At 36.5% G+C, this 24,154-nt stretch overlaps 1 protein-coding gene across 1 annotated transcript; it reads right to left on the bottom strand.

Annotated features, from left to right (window-relative positions):
* Nucleotides 1-298: 298 nt before the first annotated feature.
* On the bottom strand, nt 299-3,819 carry LOC127106167 (protein IQ-DOMAIN 11). The gene is made up of 7 exons (XM_051043455.1): nt 3,627-3,819; nt 2,867-3,395; nt 2,515-2,630; nt 2,150-2,443; nt 1,437-1,655; nt 1,214-1,345; nt 299-1,076 (listed from the first exon to the last, which is right to left on the bottom strand). The coding sequence occupies exons 3-7, from the start codon at nt 2,590-2,592 to the stop codon at nt 447-449; spliced, it is 1,353 nt and encodes a 450-aa protein (XP_050899412.1). The 5' UTR covers nt 2,593-2,630; nt 2,867-3,395; nt 3,627-3,819; the 3' UTR covers nt 299-446.
* Nucleotides 3,820-24,154: the final 20,335 nt, after the last annotated feature.

Here is a 24,154-nt window from a genome sequence, read left to right as displayed (position 1 = left end):
ACTGAATTAATGTGGACAAGATTGTCATATGTAATTACAAATGTGGACACATGGGTGATTATAAATCATTATCGCAATTGCGGTCGGTCTAATGTTTGCTGCAGATATTACCGCATTAATAATATTATTAAAACACAAAATAAATTTTAAAAATAGACTTTTAACAATAGAACAAATAAATTTTATTTAGAGCGGGGCTTGAAAATTCATGTTAATACTTAAGCATCACACAAAATAAAATAGACTTTTAAAAATTGAGTCTAATATGGCTTCTTAAAACATACAACTAATCACCAAATCAATGAAGAAATCAACTAGTTAATTTCTGGCACACTAGTGTTTAATTCTGAACCAAAATAAATATTCAACCACATAGAATATACATCATACATAGTTACAAACAATCTTTGTACTTGAACTAGTATAAGATATCAGCATCATTATGTTCATTTAAAGGAACTTTGTCTATCCCAATTAGACAATGAGCAATCTGAATTAATGCTAAGATCCTTTATACTTCTGCTTGATTTTATAGGCACTGAAATACCCTTCAACCTTGGAGACCTTTGTTGGTTACAACCACTAAGCTTCCCCATTCTACCACCATTATTAACCACTTCACTGTTAACCGATGAAACAATCGATAGCTTTTTCTTGCAAGGTGATAAATAGCTATCCGAGTTGATGTCATAATTCCATGACCTTGCTTTTGGTGAGCTTGTTGATCTTGCTTTTGCTCTTGCTGATTCAGTAGCAGCCATGTATGCCGGAGTTGCAGGGGAGCTTGAAAATGATTGCTCTTCTCCTATAGAACTTTGTCTCCTGTGAGGAAAAGTTTTTCTTGATAAAACTACTGGCGAATCCGTTCCTTCTAGTTGATTTGAATTTTGTCTCTGAGTAGTATTTCTTAAATTTAGTTGTTTTCCGCTAAATTCTTCACCTGTCCTAGAATGTGAGCTGAAAACGGAGTCTATATCTTCAAGTTCTTTGCTTTTAGAAAGCTGTGTATCTACCCATTGCTCTAGCCAGTACCTCCATCTTCCATTCACTTTAGTTCTTTCTGACTCCGCTGACCTCTGAGGGGTTTGTGCAAATTAGTTCAACATGTTTGAAACAATTATTTGAACTTATCTACCAATATATATATATATTTGAGAAACTGCTTGGAAAAACGAATCTAACGGTTTATGACATGAAAGAGTTAGGAGCTTACTCTATGATTAAATGTGTATTCTTTTATTCTTTCTCTCTTAATAATGGCTTCTTTCTTGATCATGCAAAAAGCATCTACCTCTTCCTTCAATAAAGTGCTGTCATCCCACTTTCTTTCACTGTTGGAGTCCATCTAAAAATTTGAAAACTCATGTTTCAAATCATAAAGTGTTCAAGTGTAAAAGTTAAAAAAAACAATTGATATTTGGAATGTATATGCTCACCTTAATGATCTTGTCTTTAGAATAATGAATCTCTTCATCTTCAACAGAATCCCATCTTCCTTCAACCATTTGGAGTCTCCTTGCACATATCTTTGATTGAATACTTACAATAGACTGCAAGCTCTTGAGAGTACTCATAGCTTGTCGTCTCACTGCTCTCCCACGAATGATAGCTTGAAGTTTCACTATTCCTTTCAATGCCCTCAAAGCCTTCTTTGCCTGTAATCAACAAGAGAATACTATCACTAAGTTTATACATATTAATTGCCATCACATCCAAGGCCGACCATCTTAAGTTTTTTCAGGCCCTCTGCAGTGGTTCAACTGAGCAAAACAAATAAGAGTGTTATTTTGCTATACTTTAACTGTGACAAATATTTTATGAGGTTCTGTTTAATCCCAGTTTAACTGTGGCAATTTTACGACATGTGCTGTAGTCCGTTTAACTGTGACAATTTTGGGATATATCCGGTAGTCCGTTTGGCACACCCTTAAAAACATTTTTCTCTTACAATTTTCTCAATTGAGAAATCACTAGATGGTTAAGGGGTTAAGGACATCAAGGACGCATTTGATATATAACCTCTTTCTAAAGATTCATAATTCAATTACTTCTACAAAAAGACTAATCCAGATCCATGAGTAAAAACTTTAGTAGTAAAGGTTAAGTAAGAAGGATTAAAGGCTAAACAAAACAGATTGGACAGACTCACGAGGTAGCCCCTAAAGGCAGTTTGAATTTTGATGGCTGCAAATTCTTGAATCTCTCTCTGGCACAGATATATTGATTGAGGAACACCAGTCCTAGTTTTAACAGGTTCAGATTCTTCTGAGCTATCTTGATTTTTTTGATAAGCAGATTGTGAAACTTCGTTAAGCATAACAACTTGAGAATGCTTTCTCTTTTCCTCCACCTCTGCTTCATTTGATGTTGTTGGTGGAGCTGTAATTGAAGGTAACTTGTTGGTTTTTAGCTTTCCAAATATCCATTTTCTTCTTTTCTCTTTCTGAAATCAAGTTTTTCTTTCTCATTAGAATAAACAGAATCTTACAAAGAAAAAATTAATTTAGTTTTTACCTTCTCTTGTGTGGAATGTGTGTCCCATATGAAAAGCCTCTTCACCAGATTAAACCAACTCTTCTTCTTCTTGGCCATTTAACAATAACAAAAGACTCAACTTCAATATCTGTGATCTGAAATAGTGAACCCTAAGATAAGCTTTCAATAAATTATTTAAGTAATGTGAATGCACAACTCAAACTTAGACTTTGCCAAAAATATTGGACAATTTTCTGAACTTGTCATAAAATTTTATTCTTATTTTGCATAACTAGTCAAAGCAAATGCCAAAAATAATTAGATGAATCACAGCTCTGATAAACAAATAATAATATGCAGATTCAGATTGAGATTCAAGTTAACCACTTACTCATTTGTTTAGAAGTTAGTAATAAAAAGACAAGATGCACCGTTTTGTAAGAGGTTGGTGCATGGGAACAAAGGGCAGTGCAGTCATTAAACTCAGATTGAATAGCCTTGAAACCAGCAAACATTCTTAATAATACTACCAGTTACCAAAATCATGAATGTAGATAGATTTCATCACTAGAAAAAAGTGCACAGTTATCAAGATTCTTTCCTTTTGCAATTGCAATCATTCATATTTCTTGAATCTCGTTCAAAATCCTTATATGATTAGTTAGCACTGCTCATGAAGATAAAAGCATAGCAATTTAACAAATAATGAGAAACTCCTCTTTATCACTTTTTTCCAACTGTTGCAGGCATGTTCATGTGTCTGTTGGGTGTGCAATGACAGTACTATCCTTCAATAAACTCTGATATAACCATCATGAAATAGAAAAAGATATCAAACACCATCCCTTCATTTATATGTGTCTGTCCAGTTTCCGATAGAGGGTCACTATGCAATCAGGGTCGTCTCTGAGGGTGGACTACTGCACATGGGCAAAAAAATTTCACATTTAAATTGTAGTTAAATAGAGCTTCATAAAATATTTAAGACAGTTAAACTATAGTTAAACAATGTCTCTATTTATTCTGACATAGTAAAAGTGCGATTAATCTACACATAGCCTCTAAAAACTTGAGACAACTAATATACAACATAATATACGTATAGAGAGTACATTTATTTTTACTTATACATATACTTATAGTTTAATTACTTGTTTGATCCTCCTGCATAAGTAGCATGTGCTGAGAGTGGTCACATCAACTACACCAATATGTAACATTAGTGTTGGCAATTCTTCACAAGTATTAGGAGACATTGTTACAGGTTGGTGTAGGGTGGGGTGGGGAAGTGCATAATTGAAGAGAGTGTGAAAACACTAGACATCTAATGTGCAAAGGGTAAGGAATGTGAAGAAAAAAACAAACAAGATTTGGATTTTAACAATAGGAAGACAGCTGTAAAAGGACCCAAAAAGAGGAATTGTCATAACACATTCTCACCTAAAGAGTGTAATAAAGAGAGAAACCAAAACCAGAATTTGTCACACAATAGGTTACTTAAAAAATGACTCTTCATTGTAATGAATAAATATGCTTGTCTAGTTTAAAATAGACTAATGAGATAAAGTTTTGTTTACATTGTCAATATAAGAGTAATTAGGGAACTATTTCTAAGAAAATGTATGGATCAATAATGTAACAACAGACAACAAATGCTGAATGAAAATGAAATTGTCTATAGAATACAAGACTTGAAATATATTTGATGTGAATTAATTAATATAGACAGAACTGGTTCCAAATGTTTATTCCAATCCTCCCTAGTGGCCAAAAGCCAGCTTACTATTTTAAGAAACAAAGTGTAACATTTGCTATTTTTGCCCATACATGTATTGAATTGATGTAAAGCCTTTTCTTAATTTCTACTGGACAATTTTTTTAACTAACTATAACTGATATTTCTACCTAATTAACAACATTGTCGGTCATTACAAGATTATTCAATATATGTAAACAAAATTTTGGTAATTGAACATACAAAGACAAATTCTCGAAGTTTGAAGTCACTAAGAAGCCTTTATATATTCAATAGAAAAAGGAAAAACAAGGGTTCAAAGAAAGGGATAAAAGAAAAATATTTGAACTTGGTACTGAAACAGAAATGGATGCTCGGTTGAATTCTTGAAGTTTGAAGTCACTAAGAAGCCTTTATATATTCAACTTGAATATGACTACCGGTGTGATGTTTCCGATGTGGTGTTTATGATTTTCTGGTGGGGTAGTAACAAAAAGATTAACACTCAAAGTTCAAGTTTAAGACCAGCCTTGGACAAGAATTCTTCCCGCCACCCTCAATTTTTTAATATTTTCAAAATACTTTTGTTAATATTTATATTTTAAATCTTCTTTTTTTTTATAATTTTTACCTTTTCAAACTTACTAAAACAAAATTTTTAGTAGTTAATTTAAAATTTCCGGTACTCATTTCTATTTTTATTTTTCACAATTCACGCATTCATACCGAAAATTTTAAAAACTCCGATAAAAATATCAAAATTTTTTAAAAATCTGATATATATAATACCAGAAATTCTCAAAAAAAATTTGGACAGACAACGAGTACCGGAAATTTCCAAATTTCTGGTATATCGAAAATTTTGAGTATATTTAAAATTTTCATTAACAGAGCAGAAATTTCAAAAAATACTTTATTTTGGTCGTCTATAGATTCGTGTAGTGGTTATATACAGTTCTTCACCACAGACAAAATATATTTTTTCATGTAATAAGTTTAAATTAAATATTTTCTTGTCTTTATATGATATTGATAGTATACTTTTTCTGTGATATAAATGATCGATATTTGAGTCCCGATCTGAAGTATTAGTCTGGACACAAAATATTAGCAAACAACATGGTATTATAATTGTGACTGTTCGTTCTGGTACTGCAAATGGTCAGCGAGGTAGGAAAGATAAATTGATTTTGGATTGTGAGAGAGAAGGTAATTATAAAAGGAAGAATACATCTAAAAGCAGTAAATCCTCAAAAGGCACTTATAGTATGAAAGTGAAATGTCATTTCAGGATGAGACCTGCGCCGAGTGGTAGTTGTTGGAATGTGATGGTTAGGTGTTGGTTTCACAATTATAAACTATCTGAGGATTTAGATGGCCATGACATATTGGGTCGTCTAAAAGTTCATGATAGACAGTTTGTGAATGACATGACGAAGTACAACATGGCTCAAAGGTACAATGTTTATGCCTTGAAAGATAAAGATCCTGGAAACCTCACCAGTGTTACCCAAGTGTATAAAGCTAAAGCTACATACAATGCGAGAAAGAGAGGTTCATTGAAGAAAATGCAAATGTTGTTGAGTCTTATTCATAGAGAAATATATGTGCTGGACAAGAAATAAGGAAGACTCAAGTGTTGTTACTGATATCTTATCGACACATCCTGATTCAGTGAAGTTGTTGAATATATTTCATTTGGTGTTGATTTTTGATTGTACATACAAGAAAAATAGATAATGTGAATCATGATCATGCCTTGATATCATTTCGACATTGATTTATTAGACTTTTGATTATTTGCATCGTGATCTATGGAACAACATCATGTATGTTAATAGTGAAACTGAGTTTGTCGCACACTTGGAGCCCTTTGAGACTGTTTGTGCTGATATTTTGTTGTTTGTTAAATATGTGATTGAAACATGGTTGAGACCTTATAAAGAAAGGTTTGTTACAACTTGGACTAACAGAATCACTCATTTAGGTAACACAACAACGAACATGATGGAGTATGCTCATTGGAGACTAAAAAACATGTTGACTATAAATCGAAGAGATTTATGCCGAAGTAGGGATGTTGTGAACACCATGTTGAAGTTACTGCCTGGTTCAATCAAAGTCTCTTTCCAAAAAAGTATTGCCTACATTTAGTATCGGTATAGCACTTCATTCTATACCAACTTGCACAGTTTTGTTTCAAGGCAGTGTATACATCATATAGGGAATGAACTAGAAAGGGTAAATATTTGTTGGTACAAACAAAAACGCTTGTGGTTGCTTCATTAAAATAACACATGGGTAACCTTGTGCTTGTCAACTTTGTCGGTTTTCAAATACAAGGTAAATTTGTTCCTCTAGATCCAATTCATCTTTTTTTGAAAAAAATTACACATTGAAGAGCATGGTGTCAATCATGAAGATACTGGTACAAAGCTGGATTTAGAAGCAGAGTGTGAAGAGTTGAAGACATATTTCAATTCTTTGGATATTGTAGGCTAGAGGGTGTTGAAGAAAAATGTTAGGGAACTAACACGTCCATCCACAACTTCGATGTGTCCACCGCCTGTGAAGTACACGAGGAGAGTTAAAAAGAGCAGAAATGGTGAAGAGAGTGATATACATCGTGATCATTCACAGTGGGAGTATGGAGAGGGATCACAGAGGATTCAAACTACAAAGAGATCATGTACAAAACTAACAGGAAGTCAGCCTTCAAGTCTGTCATGTCAAAGTCAATCGGCCACTGCGTCTTCGAGGCATCTTTACTTGTCTCAATTTCCTTGTTTCTTACGTCCATACGTTGATGAAATTATTGATGTGGGTGGCGATGGAAATTGTGGTTTTCGGGCTATTGCAGTTTTACTTTGATGGGGCGAGGAGTCATGGTCATTGGTCCGGACGCAGTTGATACTCAAGTTCATCAACACCCTAAGTTTTTTCCAATTTGTTCTATGACACGGTCTCTGAAGTTAGAAATGACTTAAAAGAAGAACACTTGGGTCTGCAAGATCTAGAAAATTGATGACGATTCCTAATATGATTTACCCTATTTCTAGTAAGTACAATGTCGTATTTGTCTCCCTGTCAAAGAGACTTAACATTACATTTTTTCCTCTTACATTGGCTCCATCTATGTATACGAGCAGACATAAAATAATTATTGTTGGTCTTGTCAATAACAATCATTGGGTTCAGGTAAAATTGAAACATGATAGTCCATTGCCACCCGTCACTGACCGTTGGAGACAGAATTGTACTAAAGATGCAAAAGCATGAGAATCAACATATGCATGACAAATTAAACACCAGGAAGATGAAGTTAGGAAATCATCCTAAGTAGTTTTGGAATCTTGTATGTAGAACGACTTTTATGGTAAATATGTATCTATTATATGTGATGACTTTTTAATCGAACAATTTATGCAGGCCGTTGCACCAAAAAAATTGAAATTTCATGTTTTTGAGAATTCTTAGAGTATACCGAAAATTTGGCATAATTTGCAATTTCCGATACACCAGAAATTCAAAATTTTCAGGATTTTAAACCATTTTTCATGATTTTCGGTAAAAATCTTCTGGAAATTTTGAAATTTCTGGTACATGCCTTTCAGAAATTTGAAATTTTCAGTACTTGTCTTAAAACAGCGGTAAAAACATGTAAATTCACAAAATTTTCGGTATCCGCTTAAAATTTCTAGTACGAAACTGAAAATTTCAAATTTTCTGGAATTCTTACAAGGGTATCAAGGTCATTTCGCTCCAAAGGAGAGGGGGAGGGGTCAGGTTTAATTGGTGGGTGTCATGTTAGATGCTCCATTGGAATTGTGTAAGCCGATCCAGAGCCTAAAAAAATTTGATAAGAATTATAATAATTAATAAATAATATATATCATATTTGCTAAACATTTGATATTTGACCTGTAATAACTAAGTGGCTAATTAGTTTTTGTTTGAATGAAAAGATCTCCAGTTCAACTCCTGTTGGAGTATAATTTAACTTTTTCCTTTATTTTATATCTCCAATTACGAATGACTTTTTGATATAATTTTTTAAAAATTATAATGGACTCTCAAGATTTTTAATGGTATCTCAAGTAAATATTTGTTCTTGACTTGTTATATTTTCATTTTATAATTTTACAAATTTTAATGTATTAATTTTATTCTATATCTTCAATAACAAATGATTTTTCGATATAATCTTTTGAAATTGATAATGGACCATTAAGTCAAGCTTTGTTCTCGATGATTATTTATTATAATTTTAATTTTTTTTTAAATTATATGTATAAGTTTTAATACTATTTATAATTAAATATTTAAAAATTCATCATATGTCCATATAGTTTATTATAAAATTTTAATGATTAAATATAATTCATAATCATTTCTGGAAGTGGATCTTAAACACTCTCTAACTTAATACATTGATTTGATTTGAGTATATCGATGCCAATATAAAATTCACATCTCCTTCCTCAATATGTTTTCACATATCTATATCATTTTTAGCCCTTCACTGTCAAACCTTCGCCTCCAACGCGTCAGCCACCTCACCATGCCGCCGCAGCTTCAGTGACAACAACATCCAATGCCCTTCCTTTTGAGTATGACACATTGACTTTCCTCCCTCTCCTCTCTCTCTCTCTCTCTCTCTCTCTCTCTAAAACTAATGGGAAAAATAGAACACCAAAAAAGAAAATAAAAATTCAAAGTTAGTTGCTTAGTTTTTTATTAGGAGTCAATTTTTATTATTTGCACTAAGCCTCTAAAAAGCCAGGACCGACAATGCTCAAGTCAGTATATGAATGAGGTTGAACTTTGCAAATAAGAGTGAAAGTATACTTGGATGTGACTTAAGAATACATATAGAGAGGATATGATTATAATTTTCTTCGCTTCGTCTGGTGTAGAGTATTGAGAATTGTTGGATGCAGATCAACGATATAGATGAAAGGAGGGACGCATTTCTATACAGAGCCTTTAGATGAAGGTCTACCTAGTCATTAGTGATTGATTCTACCATATTAGACTGGGTTGTCCTTCATTGGGCCATTGATCATGCGCCGAAACAAAATTTCCTTAAGACCTTACTATTAGCTATGAAGCGAGTGTTTATGTAAAAATCAGTGAGACCGGTATAGAAATGTGAACCATCAAAATAAGTTGTCCGTTGAGATTGTACATCGGTGAAATGGAATTTCATGGAGGTGTTGAGAGTAGTTGGCCTTGGGAACACACACATAAAACTCACTTTGTGCATGCATATCGTTATTACGGTGATAACCTCCATGTTCCCCATTCACGTAGAGTAGAAAGATTACGCGCCTATACCATCTTATTTGTAGTTATTTTTCAAATTCATTTGGATTGTTGGATGTGAATTTTGGCCTTCTAGTGTATCATAATTGTTAATTTTGATGCTCATTGTGTTTATAAAATGGGAACTTGAGATTTTATTTCATTTTCCTGATTTCTTCTTTATTTCTCTAGTGCAATGAAAGAGAGAGAGTGAGAGAGAGAGAGGGAGGGAGGGAGATAGATAGATAGATAGATAGATAGATAGATAGATAGATAGATAGATAGATAGATAGAGATAGAGATAGATAGAGAGAGAGAGAGAGCTTTGTGGGTTAGTCAATTTCGTGTTGCTATGATTTTAGAATTTTGGATTACTTTGCTCGAGTTATCTTGAATTTTCACTTGAGTTCTTTGAGCATCTCCCTTTAAACATAAGGTATTTTATTTTCTCCAACATGGTATTATATTTTCTTGAATAGTAAGTGTCATACCCCAAAATTTGCCCATTAATATTTTAAGACATTTTTCAGGGCATTCCAACTCATTTTTATGACACTGATCTTAAAGGAACAAAGGCCCAGCTCACGAATGGCCCAATCCAGAAAATGGCCCAAACTGGCCTGTTCGCTACACGCTCGCCTAGCGAACGTTCGCTACACGTTCGCTACACGCTCGCCTAGCGAACGTTCGCTACACGTTCGCTACACGCTCGCCTAGCGAAGCTGACAGACAACAGAAAATTTTGGGCTTCATTCTGAGCCCATTAGGTCATAACAAGAGCACTATAAATAGCCAAGCCTTCAGTCATGAAAGGGAGGGGACGAAGAAGGAAAAACCGAGACGGAGACGGCCAGAAACCCTGGCATAGCAACCCCGGAGAGTAGCCCAGAGAAGTCGGAGTGAAGAAACCCTGACGGCCGCTCATCCGCACTGAAGTTACCGTCGCCCAACTCAACCCGATACCAAAAGTGACTTGCCAATTCAGCATTACCACTCCATTGCAAACAGGTTTGTGTATCATTATGGTTTTATGCTTCCAATTTGTAAATCTCTAAATACATAATGCATCATGATTTAATTTTTGGATATGTAATTAGACTTTGCATGTGAATTCCAGTATGCCTGAATATCCTGAGTGTTTAACCATATTATTTCTGTAATTGAATGCAATAAGGCATGCAGCATGCTGAGATCATACTGTTCTGAAATTCAAAACCCGCAGCCGCTCGCTAGCACATCGCTAAGCGAGCATGTAGCGAGCATTCGCTAGGCCCTCGCTAGGCGAGGCAGAGGCGAACGGGATAGCCGTTGATATTTGTTATGTCCTATGCGTAACCTGATCTATTCTATGTTAATTATGCATTGTTTTGCCTGACATTCATGCTGCTGTGTTTTCTTTTGCGGTGTAATCCTCGATTGCACCCTGATTGGTATTCTAACCCGTTTGCTGAATTTTGTAAAGGTTCACATATCCCAGGAAAAGAGTGTTGTTTAGGCCTTCCACTTTATTTGTGGGATACCCTTATGAAGATCCACCCTAAATTGCTTAATTAATTTTAATGTATTAATTTTAATGTATTAATTTTAATGTATTGATTTTAATGTGGAGATTCATCCTAATCACCTAATTGACTTTAAAATATGACCTTTAAACATGTGATTTTGGACCTCTTTTTGTTACCCTACGATTACAGTATAATGGTCATGTCCCGCGAATGTGGGGATACACTTAGCAAAGACCCCTCGATTAAATCATCATGTCCCTATAAAATAAATCATAGTCCCTCGGATGTTGCCTTCGAATATATGATTTCGTCCCTCGATGACCCTTCGGTGTAGCTTACGGTTAAATGATGATCGTCCCTTCGAATGCTAAGGTATCCTCACAACTGTTGCTTTCGATGACCAATCGATGACCCTACGATGTCCCTTTTACATCCAAAGGATAAAACTACTTACTTCTCAATAGTAAGGACAGTCTTACCCTCATAAGGATAGGAAATGCCCGGAAAGACCTCGGATAGGTATAACTCTTAATTGCTTATTCATAATTTAAAACTACTTTTCACACCTTACACCTTTCAAAACCTCCATTAGAAAATCACCACTTGGCATACGTTCGCACTAGAATCATTGCCGAGTTATATTTTTCTAAACTATTTTCAAAACTAAACGAGATAACCACTTTGTATACATTCATACGAGAATCATTACAAAGTTAAATTCTCCTTTTCAAAACATTTCCTACACATTTCTCAACCACTTTTTCAAGCTAGAAAAAACATAAATGATTGAGCAATTAAGAGCCCATGGATAACCATGGATACAAAGAGTGCTAACACCTTCCCTTTGTATAATGTACCTCCCGAACCTAAGAATCTAAATTAAGGTCTTTCCTGTTCTTTTCCACCTTTCCTTATTGGATAAAAGAAAAGTCGGTGGCGACTCTTGCTATCCGCGACATTGCGATAAAAAGCAAAATACCCCAAGTCAGTTCACCGTATGACAGAACTGGCGACTCTGCTGGGGATTTACAAAGAGAGGTCACCTTAAAAATCATTTATGTTTTAAACTGTTCCTTCTTTTGAGGGTATTTTATGCTTGAGTGAAAGATCCTACACCCGGATCTAGTGTACCTTAGGTAAGTAGCAATAGATCATCGCGACTATCCGGCGTATACTGGAATGGTTAAAATGATGGCTACGGTTAATGTGACACTTTGGATGTCCTGATGTTCCTCATGTTTACTTGAGGAAAAATTTGGCATTCGCGTGGTGTCATCAAAGCATTAACCAGACCTTTAGAACCCTAATTGACTCATCCTAGCCATTAGAAAGTAGTGAGATAACTGACTTCGGTTCCGACTGGGGTTGGTTGAGACTCGATACTACACTCTTTGAGATTGGACTTTAGGGAAGCTTTGGTCAACCACTTGGCGTTGCACTGAAGTGGACTTAAAGAAAGGTCGATGATCTGAGATCCTTCTAGAACCCGGTTACTATTCTAGGACAGGTTGGACCAACCAAACTTCAGTGGGGAGGGTAATTACCTATGGAACTCATGCAAGCCTTAAAACCTAGGAATGATGGTTGTGTGACTTCTTGTGCTTGTTATTTATTTAACCTCATAACATCATAACATCTTAACATCCTAACATCATGACATCATAACATTGAACTAACCATTTCGAGGACTTAGGGATTTAACTTTGCTCTATTTTGTAAAAAAAAAAAAAAAAAAAAAAAAAAAAAAAGTTTCCTTTTTTTGGTAGTTTATGCAAAGTTAAATTCCAAAAGTCCTTGAAAACATTTCGTACATTGCATAGCATAACATTGCATAACAGGTGTTCTAAAGGGATCAATGTTCTCACGGTTTTCATGCAAACAGAAAAATGGACCTCAGACAGACTGTCAAAGATCTCCATGCTCAGAATGCTCAACTCCAGGAGATGATCTTGAACTTATCCAAGGGGCAGGAAAAACTGAAGGCTCTCTTGCTCGAGAAGAAAAAAGACAAGAAATCTGTGAGGCACATTAACCCGGGAAGAAGGCAGTTTACGAAGATCAATATGACTTTAGCACAAGCACTGCAGGGTATGCTAAAAGCAAATTTAATTACCCTCAGAGATCCTCCTGCAAAACCCAACACTACTTCTCCTAGTTATAATCCCGACGCCAGGTGTGCGTATCACTCCGATAGCCCCGGGCATAATACGAACGATTGTTGGTCGTTGAAGAATAAAATTCAGGATATGATCGACGCCGGAGAATTTGAATTGGATCCGCCTGAGACTCCTAAGGTCATCACTGCTCCTCTGCCTAATCATGACAAAACTCTTAATGCTATAGAGGATGCTGACAGCGATTGCGACCTGGATAGCTGGGTCTACCCAACAATTGGTGACGGACTCAATAATTGGAAGGCTAAAGACACTATCCCGATTTCCCTTAGTCGGGAGTAATTGTTATTGCTATTTTAGTATTTCAAAAGCATTGTGTCTATACCCGGGGCATAATAGCTAATTTCAAGGGTTTTGTCATTTTCATAAGCATATTCATATTCAATAAATCAATGGACTTTTTGCATTCAAATATTGCGCTCTTTATCTTTCCTGTCATTTTTCAAACAAGCTATGTTTCTTGCACACACTCACGTAACAATTTGCCGATCCATATCCACTCTGGATCCTGTTGGTAATGACTCTGCTACTGTTCATTATGACTTTGAAAATCCTATCTACCAAGTCGAGGATGGAAGCGAGGAAGATTGTGAAGTCCCTGGAGAACTTGCCCGACTACTGCAAGAAGAAAAGACTATACAGCCGCATGAGGAATCAATTGAAACTGTAAATCTGGGTACTGAAATAAACAAGAAAGAAGTCAGAGGTTTCTTGGGGCATTCGAATTACATTGCCCGATTCACTCCACACTTGACTGCTACCTGCAAACCCATCTTCAAATTACTGAGAAAAAATCAAGAGATGGTATGGAATGATGAATGCCAAGAAGCTTTTGACAAAATCAAGAAGTATCTCCGAGAACCTCCAATTCTGATGCTACCAGTTGAAGGAAGACCTCTAATCATGTATTTGACCGTGTTAGAAAATTCAATGAGGTGTGTGTTGGGGCAACATGACGAGTCTGGTCGAAAAGAGCATGCCATATACTGCCTTAGCAAAAGGTACCGACTGTGAAACAAGATACTCACAGCTCGAGAAAGCTTGATGTGCTTTGGCTTGGGCTGCTCGCCGACTAGGACAGTATCTGTTGAATCATACCACTTTATTGACTTCTAAGATGGATTCTATCAAATATCTATTTGAGAAACCTGCTGTCTCCTGAAAGAGTTATCACTGACAATGGTACTAATTTGAACAACAAGATGATTATCGAACTCTACACGCAGTTCAAAATAAAACACCATAACTCTTATCCGTACCGGCCAAAGATGAACGGCACCGTGGAGGCTGCTAATAAGAATATCAAGAAGATCATACAAAAGATGACAGTAACGTACAAAGACTGGCATGAGATGTTACCATTCGCTCTCCACGGTTATCGCACTTCAGTGCGCACTTCGACAGGGGCAACTCCGTTCTCTTTAGTCTATGGAATGGAAGCCATCTTACCAGTGGAAGTTCAGATTCCCTCTCTAAGAATCATGAAAGAGGCGGGCTTAGATGAAGATGAACGGATTCAGACTCGACTCGATCAGATAAATTTGATTGAAGAGACTCGCGGCTGTTTGTCATAGGCGGATATATCAGAAGCGCATGATCCAGGCATTTAACAAAAGGTCAAGAGACAAGTATATCAAATTGGCGACTTGGTGATCAAGCGTATCATTCTACCGCAAGGTGATCCCATAGGTAAATGGACTTCCACATACGAAGGGCCATTTGTAGTTAAGAAGGTATTCTCTGGCGGAGCCACGATGCTTGCTACAATAGACGGCGAAGATTTCCCGCATCCTGTGAACGCGGACATAGTCAAAAAATACTACGCATAAAAGAGACCCGCTAGGTCGACGTATCTAGGCAAAAGTAAGGGCATCCCGGCGAACCAAAAGGGTTCGGGAAAAAATTAGGGATAAACATATAAAAACGTACACCCGGCAAGTCGAAAACCTGAAAAGGCGGCTTGGGCAAAAAAGGGTATCCTGGTGGACTGAAAACCTGAAAAGGCGGTCCAGGCAAAAATTAGGGATTAAAGCGTATGACTATGTCCCGTTCTCTGTCAGCTTCACCCAAGTTTCAAGGGACTGAACAAGCTAATCACTTCTATCCGACAGCAGGAGATGAGAGGCTTGAAGACATAATGGCAGTAGTGGAATTAAAGTCAATAGGACGTTTTCGGCATAGCTTTCTCTTTGTTTTCTTGACGATTTCCTCTTACTAGGATTTCTGTCTCCTTGTACACAAATTGCCTGTTTACAGGCCCTCTTTCAAAATCAATACAATTTCATTTCCAAAAAGATGCTTTTGTTTTACCTTTTCTGTTTTGTTTGCGTAAACGTCCATTGATTTACTTCGAATTGATTTATGCATCTGAATATGATCAATGTTTACCAAAAATGCATGCCCAGAAGAGAAATAGCAATTACTACACGACTTCAGGATCGAGGAGAAGGTCTAATCACGCTTCCCAATGAATCCGTTGCTAATTCGATTCCCCGACAATGCCAGTTATTCCCCAGAAGAAATTGGCATCACTAGACTGGTCATCTCTTCTAGCCCCAGCCAGGCTCTGTTGAATATCTCTGCCATCAGATAAAAGTCAAAAATCCCTAGCTAAGGAAGGGTCATCAATACAAATATCTCCGACCAGAAGACTGAGATTTATTTCCCCAGTAGAGTCCCCTGGAAGAACGTTTCAGACACATAGTGCATTCATTACATCATTTCACATCGCATACCTACATACAATTTTCGTTCCGCATCATATACATTACATCATTTCATAACATATACATGTATACAATGCTCTCATTTATTCCAGACGCATAATTCACTCATTACATCATTTCACAGCACACGCATGCATACAACATTTGCATCTCATGCATCATGACATGGCATGAAGCTAACTTTATTTTTCAGGTTAATTATCCTCTTGATACAATCAAAACAAAGGTCCATTCAGACGGACAGCTTTATCAATTACATTCAGGATTCAACTACATCTTTCAGATATACTCCATGTCAACATTCATTCTGACATTCTCCTAACGATGGCATCTATAAGTACATCCCAGACATTCATTGCCAATACAACATATACAAATACTAGCAGATATAGCCTAGCGTACGGTCCATCCTGATTCATCTCAACATATGACTCCTTCAACTCAGATACGATCTAGCATACGATCCATTCTGACCTTCAACAACTCAGACACGATCTAGCGTACGATCCATTCTGACCTTCAACCACTCAAATACAGTCTAATGTACGACCAAGTTAGACCTTCAAGTCCTCAGATTCTGCTCAGTGACAGTCTAATGTACGACCAAGTTAGACCTTCGAGTCCTCAGATTCTGCTCAGTGACAGTCTAATGTACGACCAAGTTAGACCTTCAAGTCCTCAGATTCTGCTCAGTGACAGTCTAATGTACGACCAAGTTAGACCTTCGAGTCCTCAGATTCTGCTCAGTGACAGTCTAATGTACGACCAAGTTAGACCTTCGAGTCCTCAGATTCTGCTCAGTGACAGTCTAATGTACGACCAAGTTAGACCTTCAAGTCCTCAGATTCTGCTCAAATACAGTCTAATGTACGACCAAGTTAGACCTTCAAGTCATCAGATGCTGCTCAAATACAGTCTAATGTACGACCAAGTTAGACCTTCAAGTCATCAGATGCCACTCAAATACAGTCTAATGTACGACCAAGTTAGACCTTCAAGTCATCAGATGCTGCTCAAATACAGTCTAATGTACGACCAAGTTAGACCTTCTGCTACTCAGATGCTACCTAGTGACAGGTACATTTCTGAATTGTAGTCTAGTGTACGACTACCCCTTTTATAAGCAGATTCAGCCTAATGGACGGCTCATTCTGCTCAGATGCGGTTTAATGTACGACCCAGTTAGACCTTCATCTGCTCGGATGCTACCTAGTGACAGATACGGTTTAATGTACGACCCAGTTAGACCTTCATCTGCTCAGATGCTACCTCAGATACGGTTTAATGTACGACCCAGTTAGACCTTCGTCTGCTCAGAGGCTACCTAGTGTACGGTATATTTCTGAATTGTAGTCTAGCATATGACTACCCCCTTTTATAAGCAGATTCAGCCTAATGGACGGCTCATTCTGCTCAGATACGGTTTAATGTACGACCCAGTTAGACCTTCATCTGCTCAGATGCTACCTAGTGTACGGTATATTTCTGAAGTGTAGTCTAGCATATGACTACCCCCTTTTATAATCAGATTCAGCCTAATGGACGGCTCATTCTGCTCAAGATACGGTTTAATGTACGACATAGTTAGACCTTCATCTCCTCAGATGCTACCTAGTGTACGGTACATTTCTGAAGTGTAGTCTAGCGCACGACTACCCCCTTTCATCATCAGACACAGCCTAACGGACGGCTCATCCTGCAACTCCAATACGGTCTAGCATAAGACCCATTTGGATCTTCAACTCAGATACAATCTAGCATACGATCCGGTCTGATCTTCTATCCCCAGTGAAATCACCCGCTTAATGGAGGTTTCATTCTGCAACTCAGAGACTATCTAGCGTACGATCCATTCTGATTTTTCATCCTCAGCAAAGTCATCCGCCCAATGAACAACTCACTCTGGTATTCGGATGCGGTCTAGCGTATGATCCATTCTGATCCCTTATCCCCAGCAGCGTATAACACACTCTGACTCCCCAACGAAGTCGACAGCATAATGGATAACTCACTATACGGGCTAGCGTATGACCCGGTACGACATCCATGTCTTCAGATATCGTCTAATGTACGACGCACTCTGAAGTTCTCATCATCAAATTCCCTGGATGGCATCTTTAAGCCCATCTCCATCAAGACTAGCTCCTGGTTGACAAGCGCAAATTTTCGGGGCATTCTAGTGTTCAATAATCTTTCACCTCCAGACCACGAACGGCATACCTGCCATCCTAACTCTCTCGGTTCAAGAATATTGAACAGGGGCAGCTGTCATACCCCAAAATTTGCCCATTAATATTTTAAGACATTTTTCAGGGCATTCCAACTCATTTTTATGACACTGATCTTAAAGGAACAAAGGCCCAGCTCACGAATGACCCAATCCAGAAAATGGCCCAAACTGGCCTGTTCGCTACACGTTCGCTACACGCTCGCCTAGCGAACGTTCGCTACACGTTCGCTACACGCTCGCCTAGCGAAGCTGACAGACAACAGAAAATTTCGGGCTTCATTCTGAGCCCATTAGGTCATAACAAGAGCACTATAAATAGCCAAGCCTTCAGTCACCAAAGGGAGGGGACGAAGAAGGAAAAACCGAGACGGAGACGGCCGGAAACCCTGGCATAGCAACCCCGGAGAGTAGCCCAGAGAAGTCGGAGTGAAGAAACCCTGACGGCCGCTCATCCGCACTGAAGTTACCGCCGCCCAACTCAACCTGATACCAAAAGTGACTTGCCAATTCAGCATTACCACTCCATTGCAAACAGGTTTGTGTATCATTATGGTTTTATGCTTCCAATTTGTAAATCTCTAAATACATAATGCATCATGATTTAATTTTTGGATATGTAATTAGACTTTGCATGTGAATTCCAGTATGCCTGAATATCCTGAGTGTTTGACCATATTATTTCTGTAATTGAATGCAATAAGGCATGCAGCATGCTGAGATCATACTGTTCTGAAATTCAAAACCCGCAGCCGCTCGCTAGCACATCGCTAAGCGAGCATGTAGCGAGCATTCGCTAGGCCCTCGCTAGGCGAGGCAGAGGCGAACGGGACAGCCGTTGATATTTGTTATGTCTTATGCGTAACCTGATCTATTCTATGTTAATTATGCACTGTTTTGCCTGACATTCATGCTGCTGTGTTTTCTTTTGCGGTGTAATCCTCGATTGCACCCTGATTGGTATTCTAACCCGTTTGCTGAATTTTGTAAAGGTTCACATATCCCAGGAAAAGAGTGCTGTTTAGGCCTTCCACTTTATTTGTGGGATACCCTTATGAAGATCCACCCTAAATTGCTTAATTAATTTTAATGTATTAATTTTAATGTATTGATTTTAATGTGGAGATTCATCCTAATCACCTAATTGACTTTAAAATATGACCTTTAAACATGTGATTTTGGACCTCTTTTTGTTACCCTACGATTACAGTATAATGGTCATGTCCCGCGAATGTGGGGATACACTTAGCAAAGACCCCTCGATTAAATCATCATGTCCCTATAAAATAAATCATAGTCCCTCGGATGTTGCCTTCGAATATATGATTTCGTCCCTCGATGACCCTTCGGTGTAGCTTACGGTTAAATGATGATCGTCCCTTCGAATGCTAAGGTATCCTCACAACTGTTGCTTTCGATGACCAATCGATGACCCTACGATGTCCCTTTTACATCCAAAGGATAAAACTACTTACTTCTCAATAGTAAGGACAGTCTTACCCTCATAAGGATAGGAAATGCCCGGAAAGACCTCGGATAGGTATAACTCTTAATTGCTTATTCATAATTTAAAACTACTTTTCACACCTTACACCTTTCAAAACCTCCATTAGAAAATCACCACTTGGCATACGTTCGCACTAGAATCATTGCCGAGTTATATTTTTCTAAACTATTTTCAAAACTAAACGAGATAACCACTTTGTATACATTCATACGAGAATCATTACAAAGTTAAATTCTCCTTTTCAAAACATTTCCTACACATTTCTCAACCACTTTTTCAAGCTAGAAAAAACATAAATGATTGAGCAATTAAGAGCCCATGGATAACCATGGATACAAAGAGTGCTAACACCTTCCCTTTGTATAATGTACCTCCCGAACCTAAGAATCTAAATTAAGGTCTTTCCTGTTCTTTTCCACCTTTCCTTATTGGATAAAAGAAAAGTCGGTGGCGACTCTTGCTATCCGCGACATTGCGATAAAAAGCAAAATACCCCAAGTCAGTTCACCGTATGACAGTAAGATACCAATATTCATTTTCATCAAGTTTGTTGCGAAAGACACATTTGGTCCCAATCACTTGATTAATCTTATGTTTGTAATTTCAGACATTATTTATCTCAAAATGATTTAAGTCTTATTTCATAGGAATATACCAATGTTCATGAATTGATCTTACCAAGACACAATTCATCACATAGTAAACAGTTCTTACTGCATCTACCCATAAATTCTTAGGAAAGTTGGTTTCATTGAGCATTGTCCTAAATAGTTCTTCCATAGATCTATTTTACTTTTCCTCTACCATATTTTGTTATGGTGCAGAGTAAGTATGCTCTATGATTACTATTTCTCATTACAAAAAATATTGAATTCAAAATTTTGAAATTCATCTCTATGATTACTTAGGATAGATGCAATGATTAATGTTTTTTTTTTTTTGTTTTGAATACCTTTAACTAACTTTTGAAAGGAAAATAACGCGTCTTTTTTACGAGACAACAAAGGTGCCCATGTATAGCGAGAATAGTCATCCATTATTACAAGGGTATAATAATTTCGTCCAAAGCTCATGGTTTTTTATGAGCCAAAAAGATCCACATGTAAGAGTCATAAAAGCTTATTGTAGAAATATTTTTTTATTTATTTAAAGGAGATCTTAACTTGTTTACCCTTTTAGAACGTATAATACAACTGAATCTTTTCAAAACGCAAGTTTGGTAAACGAGTACTAATTCCCTGTATACCAATTTGTTTAAACGTTCCATGTGTAATGGCTCCTAAATTGGGAACTTTTTAAGCCATTTTGATTCAGGTCGAATATGAGAGATTTTATTTTATGTGTTTTTGTGATTTTCTTAGAGACGTTCATAGTTTAGGATGAATATATGAATGTATTTCAAAATTGTAATGGTAAATAGAAGTGTTAGTGAGTTTTCTAACAAGGAAATGAAAAGAATAAATGGATGGAAATTTTAGACAAGGGAGGAGCCACATTGTTGGGTGCTATCATACCCCAAAATTTACCCTGTCATTTTCCTTTTTGCATACCTCATATGCATACATCCAAATCACATTATGCATGACCATTGCATTTAGTCATGGAATAACAAGCATGGCCACATTGTGGTTTGTATCTTAACCTTAGGGTTCCCCTATGTTTTGCTTGTCAAATAAACTTAATTTCATTGAGATATGTGCTTATTTGATCTTGTTAATCATGTAGGTGATCATGCTTCAAATCAAAGCAAGAACAAGGTCTTTTGGGCCAAGAGAAATGCAAGTTTGTTCATGGTGATTCAATGGTGGTTCATGTGTTTATTTCCATGCCACATCACTCAATTTTCAATCTATCTTCAATATCACTCAAGTCCTAATCAATATTTCATCAAGGGTTGCTCATTACATCATCATCATGGTTTGAAATTCAAGAAAACATCAAGTTTGCAAGAGGTGTACAAGTGTGGTTGACCTAATTTGCAATTATGCCCTACTTTTGGTCCAAACCCCATAACTTCTACAATTTTTATCCAAATGCCAAGATTATTTGAGCCAAAAGTGACTTTTGGGGTCCTATATAAATTTTATTCAAGGGTCAAACATCAATTCATCAATTTAGGACTTCATTTGTACAAAGGACCAAGTTGCAAATTTGGGGCAAAACCTTGCCATGACCCCTACTTTTCACCCTTGCCATTTTTAGCTCAATTATCCTTTTGACCCCATTCCTTTATAATATTGTTAAGCTTATGTAAAATATCATTTGTCCAAAGTTTGACTCAAAATGCATGAAGGAATCCAAAGTTATGGCATCATGAACATTAAACTTCAATATGACCTAGCATGCTGCAAGGTGCTTGACCATTTGCCTAGCCCGTTTTTCAGGTCACAACCTCAACTTCACATGCCCATAAATTTAATCTCAAAGATCCTCTTGGATTTATTCTTTTTTCATCTTGTTTTATTCCACGAAGTGATCATTTGGCTCAAAGAAAATCACAAAACGCACGAGTGGATTGAATTTGGCCAAAGCTAGAACTTGGTGACCCAACTCTATTTTGATCCATGACCTATAACTTGCACAAATAAATTTGGTACTACTTCTCACACGTGCAAACCAATTACCCATGACCAAATGCATCTAAAGACAACTTGAAACGACCTGAAAAGCTTCAAATGCACGAGTTTTGCATCAAACTTTCACACGCTATTGCATATGAAAATTTCCCACTCAATTCACACGAATTCGAGCCAATTCCACACGTATTTTGATCCCATTTCATTCCCTATAAAAAGGGTAATCTATTGCATTCATTTCCAAGCTTTGAAATCCAAAGAAACCCTGTCAACATTGAAGCCCGATACCTCCAAAAACCAGTTACTCTTTTTTTTTTATTCAATCTCTTTTCCTTCCAATTCTTTGCCCAGGATCCTTCATCAGCATCCTCTGAAGGTGTTTGAAGCTTTGCTTTGGTCTGAATACTTCTACAACCTTTCTTCCGGATCTACCATTGTTGACTTCTGAAGCTTCAATCAAAAAGGTAGATACGAATTACCATTTCAAGCAAACAAGTTACCATTATCTTTGTGAGGTTCCACTGATCAAAAGCTCTAACCTACTTGTCATTTATTTTCAGTATTAACCATTTAATTTTACTTTGAAGAACTAGGATTTTTCGAGTTTCTGAGTAAATTCTCCCTGCTCAGAGCAAACCAATTACTCTGATGCAAGAAGACATGAACGATGAAGTGTTTCACATCTGAACCTATGATTGATTCATGTTAAAAACACGAGTTCATGAATTTGCAAAAAATTGAAGTGAGGTTTAAGACGACCAAGTTTCCCTCGTGTTTCAAACATTTCGCTCCAAATTTCAAATATCTGACCAATTATGTTGCAACGCGTGTTTTCTTCAAATGTTTTATCCGTTGTGATCCGGTGTAGTGATCAATGGGTGAGTGCGTTTTGACTTTGAATCCTGGCCATGTGATCACCTGACTAGACTTAAGTAATCAGATCTAATGGTTGTTTCTTTTTCGCTTGTTTTAATTTGTTTTTCTTCTAAAATTAATTAAAAATAGTTCCCTTATTATTTTTTTATCCGTTATTTTTCATTATTCCATAAAAAATATTTTCTACCTCATATCATTTTTTGCCTTTTTTTAAAAAACTTTTTTGCATTTATTTCATATTTTCATTTATTTTCATTTTAATTTTCTTTTTGTATTTTTATTTTAATCATTTAAAAACATTTTTGACCCCAACATTTGAGGTAAAGCTTCTCATATTTTTGTTGACCTTCCACATTTTTCTTAGACTTTTATTGGATTCTTTGAGATTTTTCCTTTTATTTTCTTTATTGAGTCAATATTAAATCATTTTAATTTCATTTTATTTTGATTTTTGTTGACCACTTTTTTTTTGAGTTGACTTGATTGCTTGGTTGATGGTTCCTTCCTCATCTCAAATCATTGATAGATGGACTTGAGGTTTATCAACCTTCTTTGATCCAAAACTGTTGATAGATGATTTTGAATCATCTTCAATACTTTGCATCAATGATAGTTTAACCTTCGATGCGTCATATTTTAAGTCCTTTGATTTAATGATAGAATGATCCCATGTAATTAGCTTGATTCTCTCTTTCAATTATTTCCATCTCCATCTCTTTCTTTTGTTTTGCTCATTGTGTGACATTGGTGTTTGAGATTAACTTTGTGTTAATTCTTGAACTTGTCTGATACATACATTGTAACTGTCCCGACACAATTGACTAACCATTAACTCCTAACATTACTCTTGCTCTTACATTATTTTAATTTAAATTATTGTCATTTAATTCAAGTCATTTAAGTTTATATCATTTACTTAATGAACTTTAATTTCATGTCCCATTATCATCATATCACTTCATCTTACCATATTCATATGTTGCTCTTATCTTGTTTGGTTACTTGCTTGTTAATGTTAACAAATCGAAACATGATAATGTAACTTGGAC

This window comes from Lathyrus oleraceus, chromosome 7 (assembly GCF_024323335.1).
Source record: "Lathyrus oleraceus cultivar Zhongwan6 chromosome 7, CAAS_Psat_ZW6_1.0, whole genome shotgun sequence".
Classification (NCBI taxonomy): Eukaryota; Viridiplantae; Streptophyta; class Magnoliopsida; order Fabales; family Fabaceae; genus Lathyrus; species Lathyrus oleraceus.
The sequence above is the reverse complement of the archived record's forward strand: the minus strand, read 5'-3'. Positions and strand labels throughout refer to the sequence as shown.